Source organism: Lepisosteus oculatus, chromosome 17 (assembly GCF_040954835.1).
Source record: "Lepisosteus oculatus isolate fLepOcu1 chromosome 17, fLepOcu1.hap2, whole genome shotgun sequence".
NCBI lineage: Eukaryota > Metazoa > Chordata > Actinopteri > Semionotiformes > Lepisosteidae > Lepisosteus > Lepisosteus oculatus.
In genome coordinates this window covers 3,540,883-3,562,144 of record NC_090712.1, presented here as the reverse complement: position 1 = coordinate 3,562,144, position 21,262 = coordinate 3,540,883, and the positions used below count along the sequence as shown (strand labels likewise).

The 21,262-nt window shown below is 44.1% G+C and overlaps 1 protein-coding gene across 8 annotated transcripts in view; it reads right to left on the bottom strand.

Annotated features, from left to right (window-relative positions):
* mark1 (MAP/microtubule affinity-regulating kinase 1) overlaps window positions 1–21,262 on the bottom strand; it is a 98,871-nt gene that overhangs the window by 9,605 nt on the left and 68,004 nt on the right. For 4 of the 8 annotated variants that reach the window (XM_069179725.1, XM_069179727.1, XM_069179732.1 and 1 more), the window contains exons 4-16: window positions 18,839–18,887; window positions 16,685–16,750; window positions 15,992–16,062; window positions 12,643–12,699; window positions 11,369–11,605; window positions 10,988–11,107; window positions 10,126–10,225; window positions 9,080–9,192; window positions 5,586–5,760; window positions 4,287–4,468; window positions 3,598–3,701; window positions 2,881–3,048; window positions 1,288–1,548 (exon numbers count right to left, since the gene is read on the bottom strand). In XM_069179725.1, coding sequence (XP_069035826.1) covers window positions 1,288–1,548; window positions 2,881–3,048; window positions 3,598–3,701; window positions 4,287–4,468; window positions 5,586–5,760; window positions 9,080–9,192; window positions 10,126–10,225; window positions 10,988–11,107; window positions 11,369–11,605; window positions 12,643–12,699; window positions 15,992–16,062; window positions 16,685–16,750; window positions 18,839–18,887 — 1,703 coding nt within the window. The remainder of the gene's footprint in view (window positions 1–1,287; window positions 1,549–2,880; window positions 3,049–3,597; window positions 3,702–4,286; window positions 4,469–5,585; window positions 5,761–9,079; window positions 9,193–10,125; window positions 10,226–10,987; window positions 11,108–11,368; window positions 11,606–12,642; window positions 12,700–15,991; window positions 16,063–16,684; window positions 16,751–18,838; window positions 18,888–21,262) is intronic. The other 4 variants (XM_069179726.1, XM_069179728.1, XM_069179733.1 and 1 more) reach the window with 1 other exon arrangement.

The window sequence follows — 21,262 nt, the reverse complement described above, 5'->3', positions numbered from 1 at the left end:
AGCTTGTACTTCAAGACTGTAAATCGTATAGATTGTAAAACAACACTCTTAAACGTGTTTTTTAAACAAACCACGATAAACATATCTGTCAGAATGACTATTGACAGGAAACCTAACACTTCCTCGGTGAGACTGACTTCAAAGATGGCTGGCAAACAAAAAGTCTGTGTTGAAGAATGTTTTTCACTTGTTTTCAGCAGCAATCTTAATGGGAAATCCTAGTCTGGTAGCCCAGGCAGGGAAAATGAATAAGCACCTCAGAACCCACCTTTAGCGCAAGCACTTCTCTTTGAAATGAAAAAACATCCTTATACTGTAGTTATTGAACCCGTATTGCTTCATGACTTTAATAGAAAAAACTACTGCTTTGATATTCTAGTGATGTTACCATGAAGTACAATCTACATTTAGCATCTTTTTGATATTTTCACTGTGTACAAAAATGCTCCAAAAACACCATTCATTAAACATAAAGGTTTAAAGTAACCTGCTTTTCTAACTTGTTTACCTTCCCAAAACAACTCAAGATTAAACTTGTCCTTCTTTCTCAAATGCTAGAAAGTGCTGCCACTGTGACTAAATAGACTTGGTTCTGATCCTAGCGTACCTACCTGGAGCTGACCATAATGGAAATGGCAGTCAGGAAAGCAGAAATACAAAAATATACCTAAGAAATGGGCCTGGAAAGAAGTATTCCCCAGTTTATTCAAGACTTGAATAGAAACAGGACAGAAGTTTCTTCTTTTAAGTTCATTCAGGAAGGTTTTCCAATTCTAAAGACTTAAAATATTTATGGATCTCCACACCTTCCAGAAAATGTACTATGTGGTAAATATATATGGCAACTCTGAAGGTTTCCAATGGCTTGTACGCTGTTACTTTTCCCTCAGCCGCACCTCTCCATGCGTGAATGTGATTTCACTTCGTGCCTCTCTGCTTTTACCACAGTGCATGACAGTAAACTTCCACATGGGTGCCTGCTAGACGTGAGCAAGATGCATCCAGATGCACATAGATCCCCTCCGCCTGACAGCTCCAAGGGCAGCAGAGCGGAGAGCGCACAGCGAGCACTTCGGGGAAAACCGTGCAAGGTGTGGCGCCTGTGTAACCATGAGCCAGGCCTGGCGACTTGCTCAGCAGTGTTCAGTGCTCACAGTTCACAGCGGAGGGGGCTTCCCCTGGTGCGTTTGATGCAGGAGGGCTCGGGGCTGTGCTGGAACACGTGACGGCAGATTCCCAAACTCCCGCCAACCCCCCCCCAACTCCCACGGTCCCCCGCGCACTGACCTGCGGACGAACTTGGAGGTGATCTTGCCGATGATGCCGGTGGAGGTGCCGCGGCGGGCCTGCGCGAGGGCGGCGGTGTCGTGCGACAGGGTGGGCGAGGCGGGCGGCCCGTTGTAGGTGGCGTTGCGGCGGTCGCGCAGCTGCGCCCCGTGGAAGGTGCTGCGGCTGGAGCTGCCCCGCGGGAAGCGCGTGCGGTCAGGGGTGGTGCTGCTGATGCTGTGGGCCGACGGGGAGGTGGCCGGGGCGCGGGGCGCCGACGAGCTGCGGGGGGGGGGGCGGACAGGCAGGGAGGGCCCCGTTAGGAGGGCGGGGCACGTCCGGGGCGAGGGGCGGGGGCCAAGCGGAGCCGGGCAGCCCCGCCAGCTGCCTCGCGCAACACAGGTCCACTGCGCCCCCGCGCCCCCACCCCGGCACCGCCTCTCGTACACCATTCAGCCACACCGCTGATCGAAAGCCATCAGCTGAGAAAATGTGCTTGCGCAGAAATTAATATCTTTTCAGGGATTGCTTAAAGATCGACCATGTTATCCACTCATTTCGAGCAGTGCGAGCTCCTAATTTGCTTGCCCACCGCACAGCCTCCAATCAATGACCAGTCATTTCACCTGAAAAATGAGGTGACAGGCAGTATTTGCACTTTTGCAAGGCTTTTGGCGATTCTTTCAGTTGAATAAATGCTGCGTTAAACTATACTTATTTATCAGTGACTATTGAGCACTGCATTCGTCCCAAAGAGAAGTACAAAATTCGGTGTGCCTTAACTGAGCTCAGACAATCCCATTTTTATAGATGACTACCTTACTTGAGGAAAAAAAGAATCCTCTTTTTGTTGGCTATCGGATGCCGATAATTGATCCAGAAAACTCAAAATGGCTGAAATTGCTTTTTTATTGTTGTGAGCTCCCCAGAACATTTCACTGACAAAACGATTCAGCCAAGCCGTTCGCAAGAGCTTCAGGCACGTCTCACAGCTTTAGAATTCCTTTGTAATTTACCACTTTCTATACTGCAGACACCTCAAATCAGACAATTCCATAAAAGGACAAACCCTTCGCTTCCAAAGAATTAAGGCTTGATCAACCAGTCTCAAAAAGGAAGCCGCCATGTAGACAAAATGTCATGTCAGATGTAAATCAAACTTTTCGGGAGACACTTGTCTTGCCTCTACAGAAGGAAGGATCCCGAGCTGCACCTATGTGCTTTAAAGTGCTCAATTGTCTTAAATGTTTTACATCTTCGTCTGTATACTCACGTTAAGCACACCGTGTGCAAGTTTAATGTAAAGTTGCTTGTTTGGCATGCCCGCACAAAAGGAAACTGAGCAGCTCTCCCTGAAAAGAACATTTGTTTTTGGAAAGACACTTTCCAACTCACACAAATTTCATTTTGCTGAAGCAGTTCCTTGGCCCCTGTAACCTATGTGGTACTTAGTAGCTATACTGATCCCACGATCTCATCCAGCCATATCTAAAAATACAGGCCATCAGCTTTAAAGGACGGCTGGGAGGTTGTTCCCTACTCCCACAACCCTCTGTGTAAAGAAGTGCCTCCTGTTCTTGGACGTTCCCACTTGGTAAATGTGCCCCAGCTCACCCGGGCCGGTAGGGTTCGGTCCCGTCCTCGATGGGGGGGAGGGCCACTTTAATGGGGTGCCCCGACGCAGACATGGACTTGACGTGGCGCGGCCGGGTGGATGGCATGGCGGGGGCCGCGGCCGCCGAGGAGGGGGTGCTGCTTGCACAAGCGGACATTTCGGTCAGGCTTTTCCCCAAGCGAGAGGTAAGAAAAAACAGAACAGAACAAGAGACAGAACAGCGGTGAGAACAAACACCAGCTGGAAAAAATAACAAAGCCACACTCCTGCAGCACACTACAGACTGGTCACGGTCAATCAGTAGAGCAGGAACCAAAGTCTATGTTGTACTGTTAGGTACTGTACCACAATAACATTTCCAGCGCTGCTAACACAGCGAACAATGTCATTTTCCCACAGCCAGTCGAATAACTAGCAGCCCACTGCACGGCAGACTGACACACTTGTGTCCTTCATTTTGCGCCTGGTGCTGCGTTGCTGGCACATGTAGCCTGCACAAAACACAGTTAGGTGCTTTGAGATGAACTCTCCCTATTAACCGAATGTAAAAGAGAACCCCCCCAACAAGTCTGGCAGTTTAGCACCCATTTTGCCGACACGGCCCAGTGAAGCCAGGATATGGGCAGGGCCAAATTTCATTTGGGCTCAAAGAGCAGGTGGCAGCACGATCCCCGTGTGTCTCTCGACAGAGAAAGGAGATGTCCAGCCCGCCGTACCTGCTGTCCTTGCCGTTCGGAATAGCGGAGTAGCGGTCGGTGCTGGAGCGCTCACAAACATAAGTGTTCCTGCGGGTCATCCCCCCTCCGGGAAGCACATTGTTCTGCGAGACAGGCAGACACGGACAAGAGTGTCAAGCGAGAAACTGTAAGACGCGCCGGGTTAGCAGGAAGAGACGAAGAATCAGTACTTCAGTTCAGAACAAAAGCCCATTGCCTCTCCTCCTGCCAGGTACTGCTGCTGGAATCCACATGCATAGAAACCACACTTTAAAGTAAAAGAGAAAGTATGATGTTCGAGTTGCCAGTTCTGGTTTTGAAATTCAGTTTCTTCCCCAGTGCTGGCTTGGGTAATTAACGGGCTTCTCCCCGCATCACTGCTATCCCCTTGCAAAGTAAAACGAGAATGATCATTTATGGCCTCCCTGATATGAAGAAGAAAGACAGTCAAGCCAGTCATCCTGTGGGCGAACCTGGTGTAACTTGTCTCCACCCCATGAGCAAGGCAAAAAGTAAGACTCCACTGACAGAGCTGTTCAATACATTTAAAACCTTTCATGATTCACTTATTGTTTCCCGAATACTAAACAGCAGGGTAAGCATGTACAGCCCATAAGATTATAGCTTGTAAAGCCTGAAATGGTCCAAACCCTGCCCAGTGCAGACAGAGTGATCTCTCTCTCTCTTACCCCTGGAGCTGTGGCAGACTTCTTCCTCTCCGGGACCACCAGGGGGCTGGTGGGCATGTCGCTCTTGGAGCCAGTGGTGCCCAGCTTGCGTGCCGGATCCCAGTCCTCCTTCTGGTCGCTCTCCACGCTGTTGGCCTGAGCCCTCTTGGTATAGGAGACTGCAGGGGGGATGGTGGGACCAGCTGTGAAAGCAGAGTGACCAGAGCTCACACACGGCAGACAGCGGCCACCGGTCCACTCACGCCCACTGACACCGTTCTTCTTCCTCTCCAGAGCTATGTTTGAACAATGAACAATCAAATATCCATTTCCTCCCAGACCTTGCCTCAGGTATGTTGCCCTCCTCTATGTGCACCTAAAAGCTTCACAGCTGCTTTCAGAAAACTGGGTGGCATTCTGCTCAGTCAAGTCAAGGTTAGATGGCGAAAACAGGTTCTCAGAAGCACTTGTACAAGGAATTTTCCTGGTGTTGTTACAGTAAGACTTTAAAAAGAAAAACAGGGACTCCTCATTAAGGAGTGCTTTCTAAAAGCTTATGCAATGCTTTGAATGTTACATTAAGATAACTTTTATCATTTACAAACTTACCATGCAGTTATGGGGAAAAAAAATGCATTCTATGCTTTTGTAGTTACCGGTTTCAGTACATTAAAGCCATTTTAAATGCAGTGTGAGCGATGCTTTTAAATTAATTATAAGATCAATCCATCTTCTGTAACTGCTTTGCCTGTAAGTGTCATGGTGAGTCAGAGCCATAACCTCACAGGCACAGGGCAGTAGATGGGACCACACCCTGGACACCAGTCCACTGCAGGACACACATATCCCCATGCACTCACAGACAAATATAGGGGACAATTTACTGATGCCAATTGACCTAGACTGTGTGCCTTGGGGAGGTGGGAGCCAGAATGCCCACAAAAAGCCTACTTGGTCACAAGGGAACATGCAAACTCCACACAGAAGGCACTCCAGTCCAGAATTTACACAGGATCCAAGAGCTGCGAGGCGGCAGAACTACCCGCCACGCCACTGTGCTGCCCCTCAATTAGAATAAAAACGCGCTCAAGACATTCTATCTGTTCTCAAAGCGGCAAACTTTAAAAAACAAACAACACAGCCCAGCGGCAAGGCAGGGAAGCAGCTCCATGGGCATGCAAGGGAAGTCCTGCCTTCAGATGGGCTGCAAGCTGCAGGGGTGCCAGCCGGCCAGCAGGGGGATGCAGAAGGCTTTGCAGCAGCTGCAGGGATTAGCGACATCACTGCACACTCAGAGTCGGGAACTGTGTGTTACTTTACTTGGTTGAATGTCATCCCCACCATGATCACTGAACCGCCGCTGTTTCTGGTTGGCCGATATGCTGCGCTGGACCTTGGAGTGGGCCGGAGACTGCGTGGAGCTGTTGTTGAGGTCGCTGCTGGGTCGTGACCTTTGACACAGGTTGCTGTTAGACAAGGACTCGCTTCCTTCAAACTGCGGGCCGAGAAAGACAAATGGAAGTGTGACTCATTTATCCTGTACACCCGTGCCTTTATTTTGCATTTACAGCTAGCCTTGAAAAAAGAGGGAAAAGAATTCTGTAACAATGTTGCAATATTAGAATATGCATTCTTGTTGTAGAAAGCAAACAATCACAGAGCACGGGTGTCAAACTCAATTCCTGGAGGACTTTTGAGTGTTCTGGACACTTTCCCTTACACACAGTCCAAGGTCCAAGTTACATAGCTGAGCTAATTTTTTAATTAGCAGTATAACATCCAAACAGGCTCTGAGGAGATTTACAGGACAATGACCGCACCCCTGCCTTATGCACTCAACTGCAAAAGACCTTAAAAATCCCATATATGTCTAATTTAGAAAGTCTAAACATAAGTCTTAATTAAATTAGGTTAAGGACACAATAACCTCCAGGAAATGTGTTTGAGACCCCTGGTCAAGAGATTCTTAAATGTGCAGCTTTAAGAAATGAATATGTGTCCCCATAATAAGACGTGTTTATGGGGACCTTTTACTAATTCCCTTCTGGAACCACACCAAAGCTTCTGAATGGGGTTAATTCCCACAATTCGTTTCGCCTGAGCATCAGCTAAATATAGTTATTGCATCACATACAGGAAGTGATGATTCCCATACACTCCTCTCGCTTGAAGTACAGGGATAGGAAGGGACATCACACAGATGACATGCATGCAAAAAGGTTACCTAAAAGGACGCAAATTGACGGAATGCGCTGAAAGCAGAATACCCATCTGAAAAGGGAATTAAGAGTTTTTCCAGCCCAGGCTACGGAAGTTTAACTACCACTTCACTAATGAATTTTAGGTCATTCATAAATTCAGAGGCTAGATTAAAAGATCTCATTATCTGCATCGTTGCAGAAAAGCTTTGATGTCCTACTAGAAGAAATGCACAGGGCAACATCCACGTACCCTGCTCACGGGGAACTGCCAGCACTAAATCCTCATACTTTAACGACAGATTATGCAGATGCAGCTGAAGAGATTTCCTTTTTTCTGCACTTTGTAGTGAAAAGAATCCAGCAATACAAAGAGCAGAAGATCAAGCGAAAAACAAAAACTGCCAAATCGGAGAGAGAGAGGATCGTGTTCCAAAAAGAAGCTGCTTTAAAGTATGTACATAACTCATTTTATTTAACATCCTGTTAATGAATTAACACTCATCAGGGCCCTCTCATAAAGCACATAAGGCTAGTGAGTAATGAGACAATCTGGCAACCTGGATGGATTTATTAATCTACTGATTGCACTTGCAGGCCATTCAACAATGCCACTCAACACTTCCAGTATTAAAATTCAATCTAACCCTGAATTAAAATAACTTAAAATGTCTGCTGTGTAATACCAGAGCTGCCCAGAAAGTACACTAAGCACTCACAGACACATACTGTACATGTACACAGCCACAGTAAAAGTAAGAGGCATTTTTAGGATAAAGAGAAAGAACACATTTTCACAGCCATCAACTGGCCTGAAGAATATCACAGGACAGCACAGCAGGCTCACTGCAATAATGTGGACAGATTTCTGCTGCAGGACTGCATTTGATTTACTGCTACAGCTGCACTACTACTGTTTAAAATCCTGCCTTAATATTGCAAGTTTGGTGGCATTGCTTTACAGAAGACACATCTGCCAAACTCCCCCCCCCCCATCTGCCAATAGAAGCAAAGAGAGCTGCTTTGAAAACTAAGATGCTGTGCCAAAGAATAAAATCCGAGTGGCATTGCAGAAACTCTGGCACCTACAGTTTGAACAGCACTGTGAGATCTGTGCAAGACAGCCACCAATTTGACCAAAGAGCTCCAGAACGGAATGATACCTCAATGAGTGCTTGTGTGCTAGCAGCTCTATGAAGGAAGACACTGGGGCTTGCATTCAGAGGCAGATAGCTGGGGTTGCTACTGTATGAACTGCCTATGAAATTTGGGACCCTGGGATATTATCCAGGTTATCTTCTCCTGCATCTTAATTCGTTAACCTTCCAATAGCAACCAAATATTAATCAATAATTCCCTTACGGCACACCTGTTTCTGCCAAAGGCTAGGGAATCACACTGCTCTGTAACAGCCTTATACAGGTGCATACAGGTGCTATTGTATTTTTTTCTCTGCGACATGCTGCAGGAAATGTTTCTTTACGGCTGTGTTAAAGAACAGTGGGTATTGATGCTACATTAACTGCTGTGTGGGGGGTGCTGGTGCAGAATGGGTGCTGCATATTATCCTTACGGGGGCTGCCATTCAATAGGGAGAATAAAGGGGGTCCTCTCTTTTATGTAAATTAGGGTTACTCTGGGAAGAAGTATACTAGTATATACATGCAGGGAATGACCATCATTAATTTTAATAGGCCACTATTCAGTCAGCAACATCTGAATCCTCTTTTGATTATTTCATTTCTGTTTTTTAAGGGCTGTTTCAGCTCTTCCGCTGAGGCTTTTATGAAGGAATTCCTGTTATTCTCCATCATTCAGAGCAGACCCGATGACAGAGAAGCCCTGAGGGCTCCCACATGGCAGGGAGAATAAGGAATTCTATTTAGAATACAGATGTGACAAATGGGGCGCCATTGACGTCACCCGAGTCCGCTCTTCACACACAACCTAAAGAAACTGTCGGTACACAGCACTTATAAAAATCCCACGGCACCACTCCACACTGCCCCAGCACAGCCGGTTCTGCAGGAAACCTGTTTCTTCTGGGTTCTGCTACAGCTGGGCCAGTGCTGAATGATGCCTGAAATACATCTGCTTGCTTACTTTAAACTTGTTTCTGGTTTCAAAAATACTTATGCCTATATATTTCCTTCTTCAATTGTTAGATCACACTCCACCACCCCATCTCCAAAGTTCAATCTGGAATAAACTTCAACTGTGCTCACAAGATGTGGGCTTGTTAACCAACCAAGGACTGAATGAAGGAGCTCTTACAGACCTATTCCGTAACCATAATATTCGAACTTGACAATAATTGCACGTACAGAAATGCACATGGATGTCTGTCCTCAGTTATTAACTTGTCATTCAACGTTACAAATTGCATTAGAATGAGGAAACTGAGAGGTACGTAATGCCATTCATTTTTTAAGGAGGTGCACATGATCCAAAAGGTTAGAAATGTGGAAGCTGTTTTTTTTAAACCATAATTTAGCTCAAGGCCTAAATTTGTAAAAGCTTCCATTACATCTGTATAGATACATGCTTTGTTTCACACAGGATTTGTGTTTCTTTGTAATGCTCGAAGGCTGTGACTCGGGAGCTCTCAGAACTTGCCTCGGGAGGTTTTCTGCCCAGTAGCAGGTAAGTGGCCATAACTTCGTCATACTTCTGACCAATTAAAGACTCCGTAATCTCATCTCTTGAGAATCCCATTGTCACCATTAGCTCTGTGGAAAACAAAGATGATTATCAAGAGGGAAATTATCCATGCGGCACTGAAGAACGACTGACATCTTAAAAAGTTCTGAGACTTGAGCTATAGAATGCGGCACCTCTGAAAAACTGGCTGAAACACATTATGTAACCTGCACTTCAGGTCAAAACCTGCTTAATGTTTAATCACCGCTGTTAGAAACTAAATGACTACCACAAGTCGAGACAATGAAAACCTGATCAGATTTCTCAAGTAGAAAAACAACACAAAATTAAGGATACTGACATTATAATATACCTTACGTTTTCTTTTATGGCTTTGTTCCTTATGATAATTGATTTAAACAGAGTGAGACAATGCACCTTAACCCTTTGAAAGTTTTTTTCCCCATTCTATTAGTGCTTAATAATTAGATTAATAATGCAATTAAACCAGGTTATCAGAAGCTAAAAGAAAAAATAATATTATTTAGAGTGACAGAGACCAATGAAAATGTTTACTGAAACCTATACCTTTGTCTATAATCAAATACCTTCATAAATCTAACAGCAGGAGTTTAACCATTTTAGGATGTTCAATATTGTTATGACTCCTGGGGGCCCACTGAATAATCAACATACAAGTCTGTCTGAACCACTGAAAGGGTTAAAGGCTACAGTGACTCATGAACGGGCTCCTTCAGGTTCAGAGTGGGGCTGCTTGCCAGCTGTGCACCAGGAATACAGCTGTTCAAGGCTTGTGCTCCTGCCGGGCCTGGCAGTACTGGTCTCTGCCCCGCTTGGCTGGATCATGAATTTGCTTGACCCGTTCAGAAAACATGATGACAAACTACAAGTCAAGCGTTTGCACATCAGGGGGCTGCAGTGGACATTACATTAAATACTAAAGGAAAGTTGTAGACCGACATCCAACAACAACAAAATGGCCAGAGTTTTAAGAGGCTGACCTATCCTTTTGGTGTCGCTGAAATCTGGCTCTGGTTCAATATATGGCTTCAGCTCCTCTTCCTCATAGCCGACATTCATCCACCTGTCCTTCATGATTTGCTAGCGGGAGAGAGAGATCATGTTCAGGGGAACGGTGCTGGAGACATCGCGCGGCATTGAATGACAGAACAAAAGATGACAGATTGCATGGGGACTGTTTCGGTTACGATAATTTAAAGCTGTGCCTTAAGAAAAAGAATCAATAAGTTTAAACCAAACCCATCCCTCGCATTTCATTGGCAAATCAAACACAAAATCAATTTATCTCTGTCCCCCAAGTCTGCTATTATCTTAAATAATAACTAAGGCGCACTGGCAATAGACAAAAACATATTTTTAAGCAATTTCCACAAACCGCACGTATAATAGCCAATATTAAAAACTGCTATGAACTGACTCAAACTCAAATACCTATCTCTGTCTGAGACCGGGCAGGGCCTGTGCACAGGTTCCAAATAATACTAAGCTGGCACAATATTAAAACAAGAAAACAAAATGTTGACTGATTTAATTGGTGTTTCATATACACTTTTTTCCATTCTGTAATAAGCACTGCTTTAAAAAAGCTTAACAGAAAATGTCTATAAAGAGCCTGAAGTGGATCCAGAACTTAAAACAAATTCTGGAAGAAGCACTGGTAAACAGTATACAGCTCACTGCAGGAGATATATGTTCCTGCTCTGTAAGAAATAATGAATACACATTTTAGGACATAAATCCTGAAACACTTCTGTAAAAATAGAACCACACTGCTGCAGATGTATGCACCCCAGCACGGAAAAGGAAAAGCGCTCAGCACTGAAACTCTGAGGGGCGACTTACTTCCAAGCTGCCTCGTTTGACAGGATTGAGCACTAGCAGCTTCTTCAGCAGGTTTTCACAGTCCGTGGACATGTAGAAGGGGATCCGATACTTCCCTCGTAACACCCTTTCGCGCAGCTCCTACAATGAAAAACAGTTCGGTACTTTTGTGGCACCCGCCCTGTCTGCAATGGCATCAGAGCAGTGAGCCCAAAAACCCTCTAAGTCAACAAAGCACCACACAGTACAAGCCAGCACCAGGACCTCTTAGGGAGCTGCGCATGAAGATCGTTAGCTTATTTACAGTCCCGTGTAATGATTTAATTAATTAACATTGAAATAGACTTGGAAACCAAACTGTAATAGTCTGTGGCTGTGAACGCGCTTTAAACCGGACCTTACCTTTAGGTTCTGGCCATCGAAGGGCAGTGAGCCGCTGACCAGTGTGTAGAGGATGACGCCCAGGCTCCAGACGTCCACCTCCGGCCCGTCGTACTTCTTCCCCTGGAAGAGCTCTGGAGCCGCGTAGGGCGGGCTCCCGCAGAAAGTGTCCAGCTTGTTCCCGATCGTAAACTCGTTGCTGAAGCCGAAGTCGGCGATTTTAATGTTCATGTCGGCATCCAGCAGCAAGTTTTCCGCCTGTCGGAAGAAACGCAAGTCACACCAGCGCAGAAATGCACAAACCCAGTATACACTTCAAATCCTCACTGCACTGCAGCCAGGAGCTCATTTAAACCCATCAGAATGAATTCTGAGCACGCGGGGAAACCTTTGCATTTCTAAGAAAACGCTCCACGCAAATGAACTAAATCATTTTAATTGTCTCTTGAATGTCTTCAGATTGAGGGTGGCGATGTGTTAAACATATAAAAGGTCCTGAACGACTAATGACTGAGCTAGTCAGATATTCGAAAACATCACAAACATCCAACAAGTACTGGTGATATCAACAGCTGTATTCTACCATGTCCTAAGCAACAGAAATGAGCCGAAATCTAATCAGGACTAAAATATGAGATTTTATTCTCAGTGGATTGATCTTTAAATAAACACCAAGTTGAAAAAATGTCAAACACGCATGTCCGTGCTCTAGGGGTGATGGTGCATGCAGTGTAAGTGACAGAAATGAAGATGGCACTTTATAATAACTAATCCAGAGCTAATGTAATGTTAATTGCGGTTCTTACTGTTAATGGCAGGCAGATGGGAGAAGGCGTCAGTCAAAAGCACTGATAGATACGGTATTCAAAGCCAGTGGAGAAAACCATTTAACAAAGCAGCTTGTTACTAAGAGCTAATTCTATTGAGCTGTGAGGTAAAAGGTCAGTGACAGATTGGTCATAACCACTCCTTGTTCATTAAACTACTGGGAACAGGGGACAGCTCGACCCAGCAAAGCAGCCATACGAATGGAGTGGAAGCTCAGAGATGTACACGCCACAGTTAAGAACAGGGTCAAGCAGGGAGCTATGCCAGCATGCGTAGGCTGCAGAGGAACAGGTAAAGTTTTATTTCACGTGTGGAAGACGGATCTGTGCTTGTGATGCCACAACATGTTTCAGAGTTACTGCCAAGCTAAGCTGCATCCCCAAGGCAACTCCAGGATTGTGCTGTAGTCTACATGATTCAGGTGACAACGACACTGACGGACAAAATAGACCTTTGGAGCCACTTACTTTCAGGTCCCTGTGTACAATCCGTTTTTGATGACAGTACTGCACTGCAGAAACAATCTGGAAAAAACAAACAGCAATTTATTTCTTATTATTACTACATTTGACATGTTTACATACAGTAATACATGATTACTTAACAAAAAGCGTTGAACTTAGGCATTCTTAAATACAATCCCTAAAATAACAGTGGCTCTAATTTGGACGACAATATAATTCAGAATTACAATATAAAACTAAACGTTATGTTGAGTAAGGATAAGAAATGAGACAGATTTACAGGATACGTATATGTTTTATTAATTTAGGATGCTCAAGTGAGAGATTTTATTTTTATGCTTTTTATCTTTTGCATGTTTCACACCCTGCTGCTTCTGGCTTTATTGATTTCTCCAATCCATTTCCATTTTATCAGGCACATTCAGAAAACCTGCATTGCTGCACAGTCATCTGAGCCCAGTGCCTCATTAGAGAGCATAGGCTGACTGTGCAAAAGCAATTTTCTTGCAATCAATGTGGGGGAACAGTTCCTCCCAGGATGTCAAAACAGATAATTTCCCAGAAAATACGTTGATAGAGTGTGTAACAGCAATGCTGGAAATTAATAACAGGGAAACAGCAGTTAGCGTGATGTAAATTCATTATTATTTGGATTAATGCTTTATATGTGCTACACCAGGGGACTCCACCCCTGGCCCAGATCATATTATAGCTCCTACATAAATCGTTCATTTCAAAAGATAGGAACTCGTTGGGAAGTTTTTATTCAATTAATCAAGTAATTCACTCAATTAAAAGAACGCTTATCTTTCAGGGCTGAACATCTACAGTGTACCGCATGATCTGTAACACATTATCAGCAACTGACTGCAAATGTTTTTTTCCAATCCCTTATAACTGGGAGCTGCAAGGCAGCTTTTGTATCCTGCTGGAGTGGGGCTCACCCCCCTGGAGATTGATTTAACAGCATCCATGATCACCCATCTAAAACAGAAAACAGCTTTCTATCATATTTATTGATCATGCCTAGTAAATGTATTTTGCTAAAACCGTCTCCTTGTCAATGATAAGATGAGTGCTCACTGACCTCAGCAAGAATTAGTTACCATGTTCTAGCAAATGAACTCGTTTAAGATTCAGGGATCAACAACAGACGCCAGCACCTGACATGTATTTGCCATGGAATTAGACTGCCCGATCTATTCTACCAGATATCAACAGTCTCAACAACTTGATCTGATGATGAGAACAGAAGACGGTCAACAGGAGTATAACCCCTGCTGGACGGCTGACTGACAGACTGAGCACAACTGACAGAGAAATTCAGCACAGCCTTCCCCCATACAGATGTTTTCTGTCCTGGAATAAAAGACAATAAGTGGTGGCAGTGTGACACCATGTGCTTCTTTAATTACACACATCGCCACCTTCAAACAGCGAAGGGGGGTTCAATTTATCTGTACGTTATGGATCTTTAATTATTTAAAAAAAAACAAATGTTCTCAGCACTGATGCAGACACAAATCAAATAGCAATCCAGCGGAGCCATTCATAAGTCCTGCTCCTTAGCCTATCGTAACGGAGACAAATACTCTAGACAAAAATCATATGAATTAAAAGTCCTACAGGGGGTTGATACACAAGCTGTCCCCTGAAGAAAAAACGATAAAAAGGTTCACTCTTTATTCTCAAGGCTTGAATGCGTTCAGAAAAGCTAAATGGTTTTACCAAAGATCTTTGACACAGTGCAGAAAGCAATGAAAAGATGGGGTTGCCACCAGGTGTCAGCACAGTGTGCAGAGATGACATCTGTTTCAACAGAGCCTCCCTGATGGCTTGGAAAAGTTCGAGTTATACAGTTCAGGAGAATAGGCTGTCTTGATTTAGTTTGTAATGTCATATAGACATAAAAGGAGGACCACAGGGAAAGCAGTGCACACACAGAGTAATACCAATAACACTGGTATACCAGTTTGGCACGAAGGGTGCTAGTGAGCAATTCAAAAGTGCAAAGGTACAAAGGTAATGGTATGTTAAAATGCAATATATTAGTGATAACCAGAGATCTGGAAATGTATGGATATATTCAGGATTTAAGGATGACAACTGCAGACACTGAAGAAGAATCCTGAATGTACTGTAGGCTTTGTTCTAACACGTATGGCACAGCGTTGACTGAACCGAGATCTGCACACTGTTCTTATCTACTGATGTGCACTGATGCCAACAGCAGCCGCAACCCGGCGCTGTCCGCTCCCTGCCCCTGCCCCAGGGGGAGCCCTGTGCAGGACAGGGGCGTCATGCGGTCCGTCTGCCTCATTTATCTCTCGCCTCTTCTCCCAGAGTGTCGGGTTCTGCTGAACGGGTGCAGTGCTTTGGTAGGGCTGCGCCGACAGTGTTATACTCTCCTAACTTAAATGGAAATGAACATGTGGACCCACCCCTTTGAAAACAAAAAAAGGTATTATCAACCAGCCTCTTAGCTTTACAGGCCGCAGTAACAGTAAAACATATAGCGCTTCATATTCCTTGCGTCTTGTGTCTCAAGGACTTATCTTAAAGGTTAACATCACTGACTAATTCACATTTCTGGAGTCTGTTTTCACAGCCCTAGAGGGGTAGGTAGGTAGGGTCCCCTTTTCAGGCCATAAAGTCCCATGGGGGAATGGGGGGTAAGGGCCACCATATTTCTTGACCATCTGACACTGGTCAGCATCACGGTCTGGCCAGCCTATTACCCCCAGAAGGATTAACCCCCGGTACTCATTTGGAAAGCAGGCTGAGTGAACCTGGGAGCCGTCTGGAAGGAATTAGAGCAAGCGATATTGCTTGCCCCTACCTGGGATTGAACCCGGGACCTTCCGGTCAGGAGCTAGACGCCCTTGCGGTCTGAGCTCCCACTGCTTCTCGCAGCACTAGAGCCTGGGGATAATTCTGAAGAGCAAGGAGCTCCCAGCACCTCGGTTCAGAAATCCACATTCTTTGATTACGACCTGAACAATCAGTTTCAGGTTGTAAACAGCAAAAGAAATGTACATTGGACGTTAATGTAATTGAAGTAGTTAACTGTAGCTCATTAACAATTTTCGCTCGGTAGTTTTGCACTGTGCTTCTTTTATTATTTCCAGTTCTTAAAATTTTGCACATTTACCTACAGGACACAGTGCCACTTTAAGATTCTATTTCTCTTCATTTTAATAATGCATTAAAGCTAAATTCTCTGTGTACAATCTATATTTACAGAATGGTTATGGGATTTTGAGATTGTACTGTAATCCATGTATAACCATGAGTCACCTTGGTTAATGATGTCGACCAAATAGTAGGAGCAAGTGAAAAACCACCACCTCACCTGACGAAATTTTGCTCTGGCCTCCTTTTCCTTCATCCTCCCATGTGCAACTAAGTAGTCAAACACTTCTCCTGTGAGGGAGAGACATACTTACTGTTACAAGTTACATAAATAACTTGTTAGATATTATTTTCAATATCTATCTGAACCCAGTGGAGCACACTGAGCCATTAAAGGATCAAGGACTGACATGAGGTTACAAGTGCATCTCCAGGACTGAGAAAAATAAGCATTTTCTTAGATTAAATTTAAAAACCAAGTAAAATCAGTCAAGGTTACTGGGATACAGGAATGAAGTCCACAATGTGCCTGAATTCCTGGAGTTAAATGGGGTTAAAGTTCCTTTCCAGCCTGCTTTACAACTACCAAGCTCTTGAGCAATAGAGTAAAAATAAATGAATCTTTCTAGCCTGAAGCTATAACCATTACACAGCTTGTCTGGACAGCTTCTCCGGAAGACATTCAACTCTCCTTATGATTACATCCACAGAAATCTGAATCCGATCTAGATCTGAATGTGCTGCACGTTTTCACTTTCCGGTTTATTTTTCCATCCTCAGTCTGCATTCTTAACGATACCGAGAAACAATGTGCAGTACTTATTGTAACTAGTCATTTAGGGGGTTAGAAAGCACCCATTGGTGGCAGGATCTTGCATATCAGTTTACTTTTTGTTGATTAATTTCCACTCACCTCCACTGGCATATTCCATTACTAAATAAAGTGTCTTCTCTGTTTCAATGACCTCAAATAATTTAACTGCAGAGAGAGAAAAACATAATATGAGAGGAAAAAAGACACTACAGAATACAAATCTGTAATCTAAAACAGAAAGTAACAGCACAGTTATTGAGATTTTGTACTACAAATGGCCAGTCCAACACAGTTCTTTGCCAATGAAAAATGCCGATCTTTTTGCGACGGGTGTCCATGCTCTGTACTGGACCGAAGTGACACACTGTAGGTTGATTCAGGATTCTCATCATTAACAGGAGTGATCAATAGGCTACTGTGAAAGTCACAGGGTAGTAGCATGCGTGGCCTGCGCTGTACATCTGCGATGCACGCTTCCCGCCAGGCTGCAGAAGTGAGGACTTGTATGATGCTCTCCTATTCCTACCGCAGAGCCTGGAAATCGAGTGTGCCTCTCCACTGGCATCTGAGCCCCAGGTGCCACCTGTCGTCCCACCTCCTCCCACAGACGTTCCCTGGGACATGTCTGGTGGGTACTGTCACCTTCCAGCACACAAGAAAGCCGTTGCTACATGAGGTGCATGAAATGGTGTGTTTTTTCCTGCTGGGACGCTGTGATGTCGGGATGGGCACCAGGCGAGCTCCAGGGCTTGATCAGTGTAAAGCTGTGCCGTCATAACGCCATCATTATAAACAGTCATTATAAACAGAGTTCTGCGTGACTCAGACACTCCTGCCAGGCCATCGCGCTCAGACCTCTTCGGCAATCGGTCTGTTGTACACGATTAGTGCATCACTGTGCACATCTGCACATGTATCCACCACGGGGGTGATGAAAGATAACTCAACTCCACTGCTTGCAAGGCCGTCTGTGGTGTTGCTGCAACACACACAAATATGTATTGATTCTATTGATAAGTGGTGCATATTGGTTCTTTTCTGCCTTTGTCTTTGATTTTCACCCAGTCTGAGATTCAACACTGCCTGTGCCCAGTCAGCTCGCACTAATGAGGTGATTTAGGGCCTATGTAGCAGTCAAAGCGGGTCAAGTGTATCAATGTCAGTCAGGAATGATCAATTAGTCAAAACAACAGAACAGAACAAAATACTAAACAGAAGAGTGAAAAGTTTTTCTTCACAGTATACTAGAATTATATTTCACACTTATTCAGCTGTGAGGAAGTGTGCTCGTTCAGCAAGTTTATTTTTCTTAATTTGTAAATCTGCCCACTTTTCAACAGATGCATTTAAATCACACCACTCCCACAAACTGCATTAGTAATCTGGGCATCTTTCTACATTCAATGCATTTATCAAGTCAATTTTAATGTTACACCTTGCAACCATGACTGACACTTTCTGCAGAAGTGTGAAATGCAGTTTTGCCTCACGCTTTAGTAGAATGATGACTGCTCCCTTACAAACAGCAACACTGGAACTGGCCCGTTCTGTCGGGAGCAGGTCTTTCTCACACAAAACCCACTGAATTAATTAATTAATAGAACGATCTCGCAACCTTTAAGCAATATTGTATAAGGTGACGGTCTTGCAGGCAGTGTTGGGGGAGGAAGGGGTTCCCCATTGTCTGCTTTCAGCCTGTCCTCTGTTGCAGCTCAGCCGTGTTACCAGTCGACTGCTCGGTGTCTCTGGAGCTGCTCAGAACCAGAACTCAGAACCTTCACACGGTGTTGTGAAGAAAGCAGGTCCCAGTTTTGAAGATGTGCAAAGAATGTGATCTACCGTGTCTGCGAAACCCAGCTCATCATCTCTCAGCAGATACTTTCTAAAGCTAGCTCACTGATCTGTGTGACAGAAACATGTACAGTACCAGGTTAACTGGACAGTCTCTACCACGTATAGTTAAAAAGGACAACCCTTTTTATCTCACAGCAACATACATTTTGTCACCATGGTGTTCTTTACAGTATATAATGAAGTTCCCTGCTTTAATCTCTCTCCAAGGATGTAAACTGGGTTCTTATTACGTGTTAATAGGTTGTCATGTAGTATGATCAAGGAAGAACTGTGTGTTCCCCTTTATTGAAGCGTTAAGCTCCTGCCATTTGTTTTCTCAAATTCCCCCACACAGGCAAGGACAAGGAAAACAGAGGTGACCAACATGCATTACATGGAAGAATACAGGTTTGATCCTACCTATATTAGGATGGTTCAAGATCTTCATTATCCTTACTTCCCGAAAGAGCTGTTGAAACAGAAAAACATGCATGAAGTTAAAAAAGCAATCTTCACGAAGCAACCTCTACTACTGTGAATCAGAAAACCTCTGTAATGATGCTCTCAGACCATCTACCTACCACAAGGTGGCTTATCTGAAATATAATGCACTATGGTTTCCTAGCAAGCAGATTAAAACCATGTCTGAGTGCAGCACCAAAACAGCTGGCTAAATAATGACCACTGAATTTTCCTTTTCCAAAGAGTTTATAAACTTTTGAAAAGCAAAATTAAAAGACAGTTTGTGATCTTTAAATACAAAATGTCCATCATTCTGGAAAGAATAACAAACAGCTTTTTCCCCCCAACATCATCGATGACAACAGCGTTAGTTTTTCTTCCAAGATACTCCTGCTGCGATGTTAAATACACCAGCCCAACCAAAGCCCAGCCTGACCCTACCTTTCTAATGTACCATTTTATTATGAGTACACCGATTCTAGTGATAAGCAAGGACAATGGATAAACCTGTTTATTTGTAAAAAAGAAAGTCACAATATCCAATATTTTTCCAAAGGCAATGTTTTTTTTCCCCGGTATACAGCATGATCTCTCTGCGGGCTGAAATATTTTTTCATGTAGTTGTACAGTAGTATGTAGTTTTTGCAGAGATACAAGACTGAGCCAGTTGACTCTTGCACACTGCAGGGGACTGCTGTGTTTTGAAAGGGCTGCCAGCTGCAGCAGCAACACCCCTGTCCGCCCTCCCCACGCCTGGAACTCAACCCCAGTGTACCAGACTCAACTGGCCCCTGCATGCAGGAAGGCAGGCCTCTTGAACTCTGTAATGCTACAGCAAGTAAAACAGAAGCTCAAGGAGACCGATTGTGAAACGAAAAACAATGCTGGACTAAAATAGGATTAGCACCAGCTTTGCAGAGTCCTGCCGAGAATGAACCCTGAAAGCTGTGGGCTTTCATTTCGCCAGCACATTAGCAGCAGCTCAGTAGGTCTTAATATTTCTCTAAGTAACCTGCTATGAACATATTTCTTGACATGTTCCTTTATAGCCTACTCTATACAGAGCAACACCGTTCTCTCCAAAACGAGCAAAATAATTGCCCAAACATGAGTAGCCAAAGTGGGCTGAAAGAAAAAAGGATTTTCTCAGATTTCCTCTTAAAATCTTCTCTTAATTATTTCCAGATTTCTTCTTTAAAATACAAAAAGATCTATCATTTAAAATAATCAAAATCCTATTACAATGTGCTAAGAGCTTTCCAAATCAAACCGACACTAATGACAAACTGTTTACAGCAACCTCAATTAAATGACATCTCCACTGACTTGACACATTTTCCCTGCGCACACTGTAAAAAATGACATATGAGAGCCTGAATGTGTTAATACTTCAGGTGCCGCACACAGCTGTGTGCAGATGTGAAATGATCAAATCTCCTGAAAAAAGTGATAAACATGCACAGTGATATATTTAGTTTGCTCATGATACTTTTGTGATCACTGAAAAAAAGTCACCTGCAGATAAACATGGGGATCTCCAGCACAAAGCAGACAATCCAAGAAGCGGGGTGTGTGATCGACCTGAACACTGCAGTTTATGAAGACGATTAGGGGCTTTCTACTCTTCACGCTGCACTCCATTTCAGAACACCGGCACTATTCTTAACCCCAATGTAAAAAAAACTAGGTAAGTTGTCTCAGGAGAAAGAGATGGCTTTGGAAGACTCAGATGACAAGGACAGAAGAAATAAAAAAGGGAAATGTATTGCAGACTGGAGTTCAAACCCCATTCAAGGTGTGCGAGGTTCATCAAGGTGCCCATCAATCAAAATCACCCACCTGTACTCAATCATCTCCACTTTTGAAGTTGATAGCTTTAAAGAGTTGGAGAGGAGCAGGAGCAGGTGAAAGGGACTGAGCTGAAGGGATGTTGATTGGTGGGGTGTGAATGGTAGGTCTCATTTTTCACCCTAATAAAAAGAGGTGAGTCTAGTCCTGAAACTACCTGCACCGTGCTGCTTGATACCAGGTCTAGCACACACTACTTGCACGGGTTAAACCCCAGCCACCTGGCTGACAAATCTCCCCATCAACTCTTCCTGCTGGAACCATAAGTCAGCATGGAGATGAAAAACGAGAAAATAGAATAAGGTATGAAACCAGCAAGCCATTCTGAGAACTCATAAAAACGACGAGACAGAAAACAAACCACTCTCAATTCATATCGCTACAGATGAAGAAACACCAGATTTTGGATAAGCACATCAATTTTATTGCATGGCCCATTCTCTGGATAAAAGCAGATGCTCACGTCTGGAACACTGTGTGCCATGCAGTACCAAATACAAATGACGCTGCCTGCGTGAAAGGACAGTGCTGCAG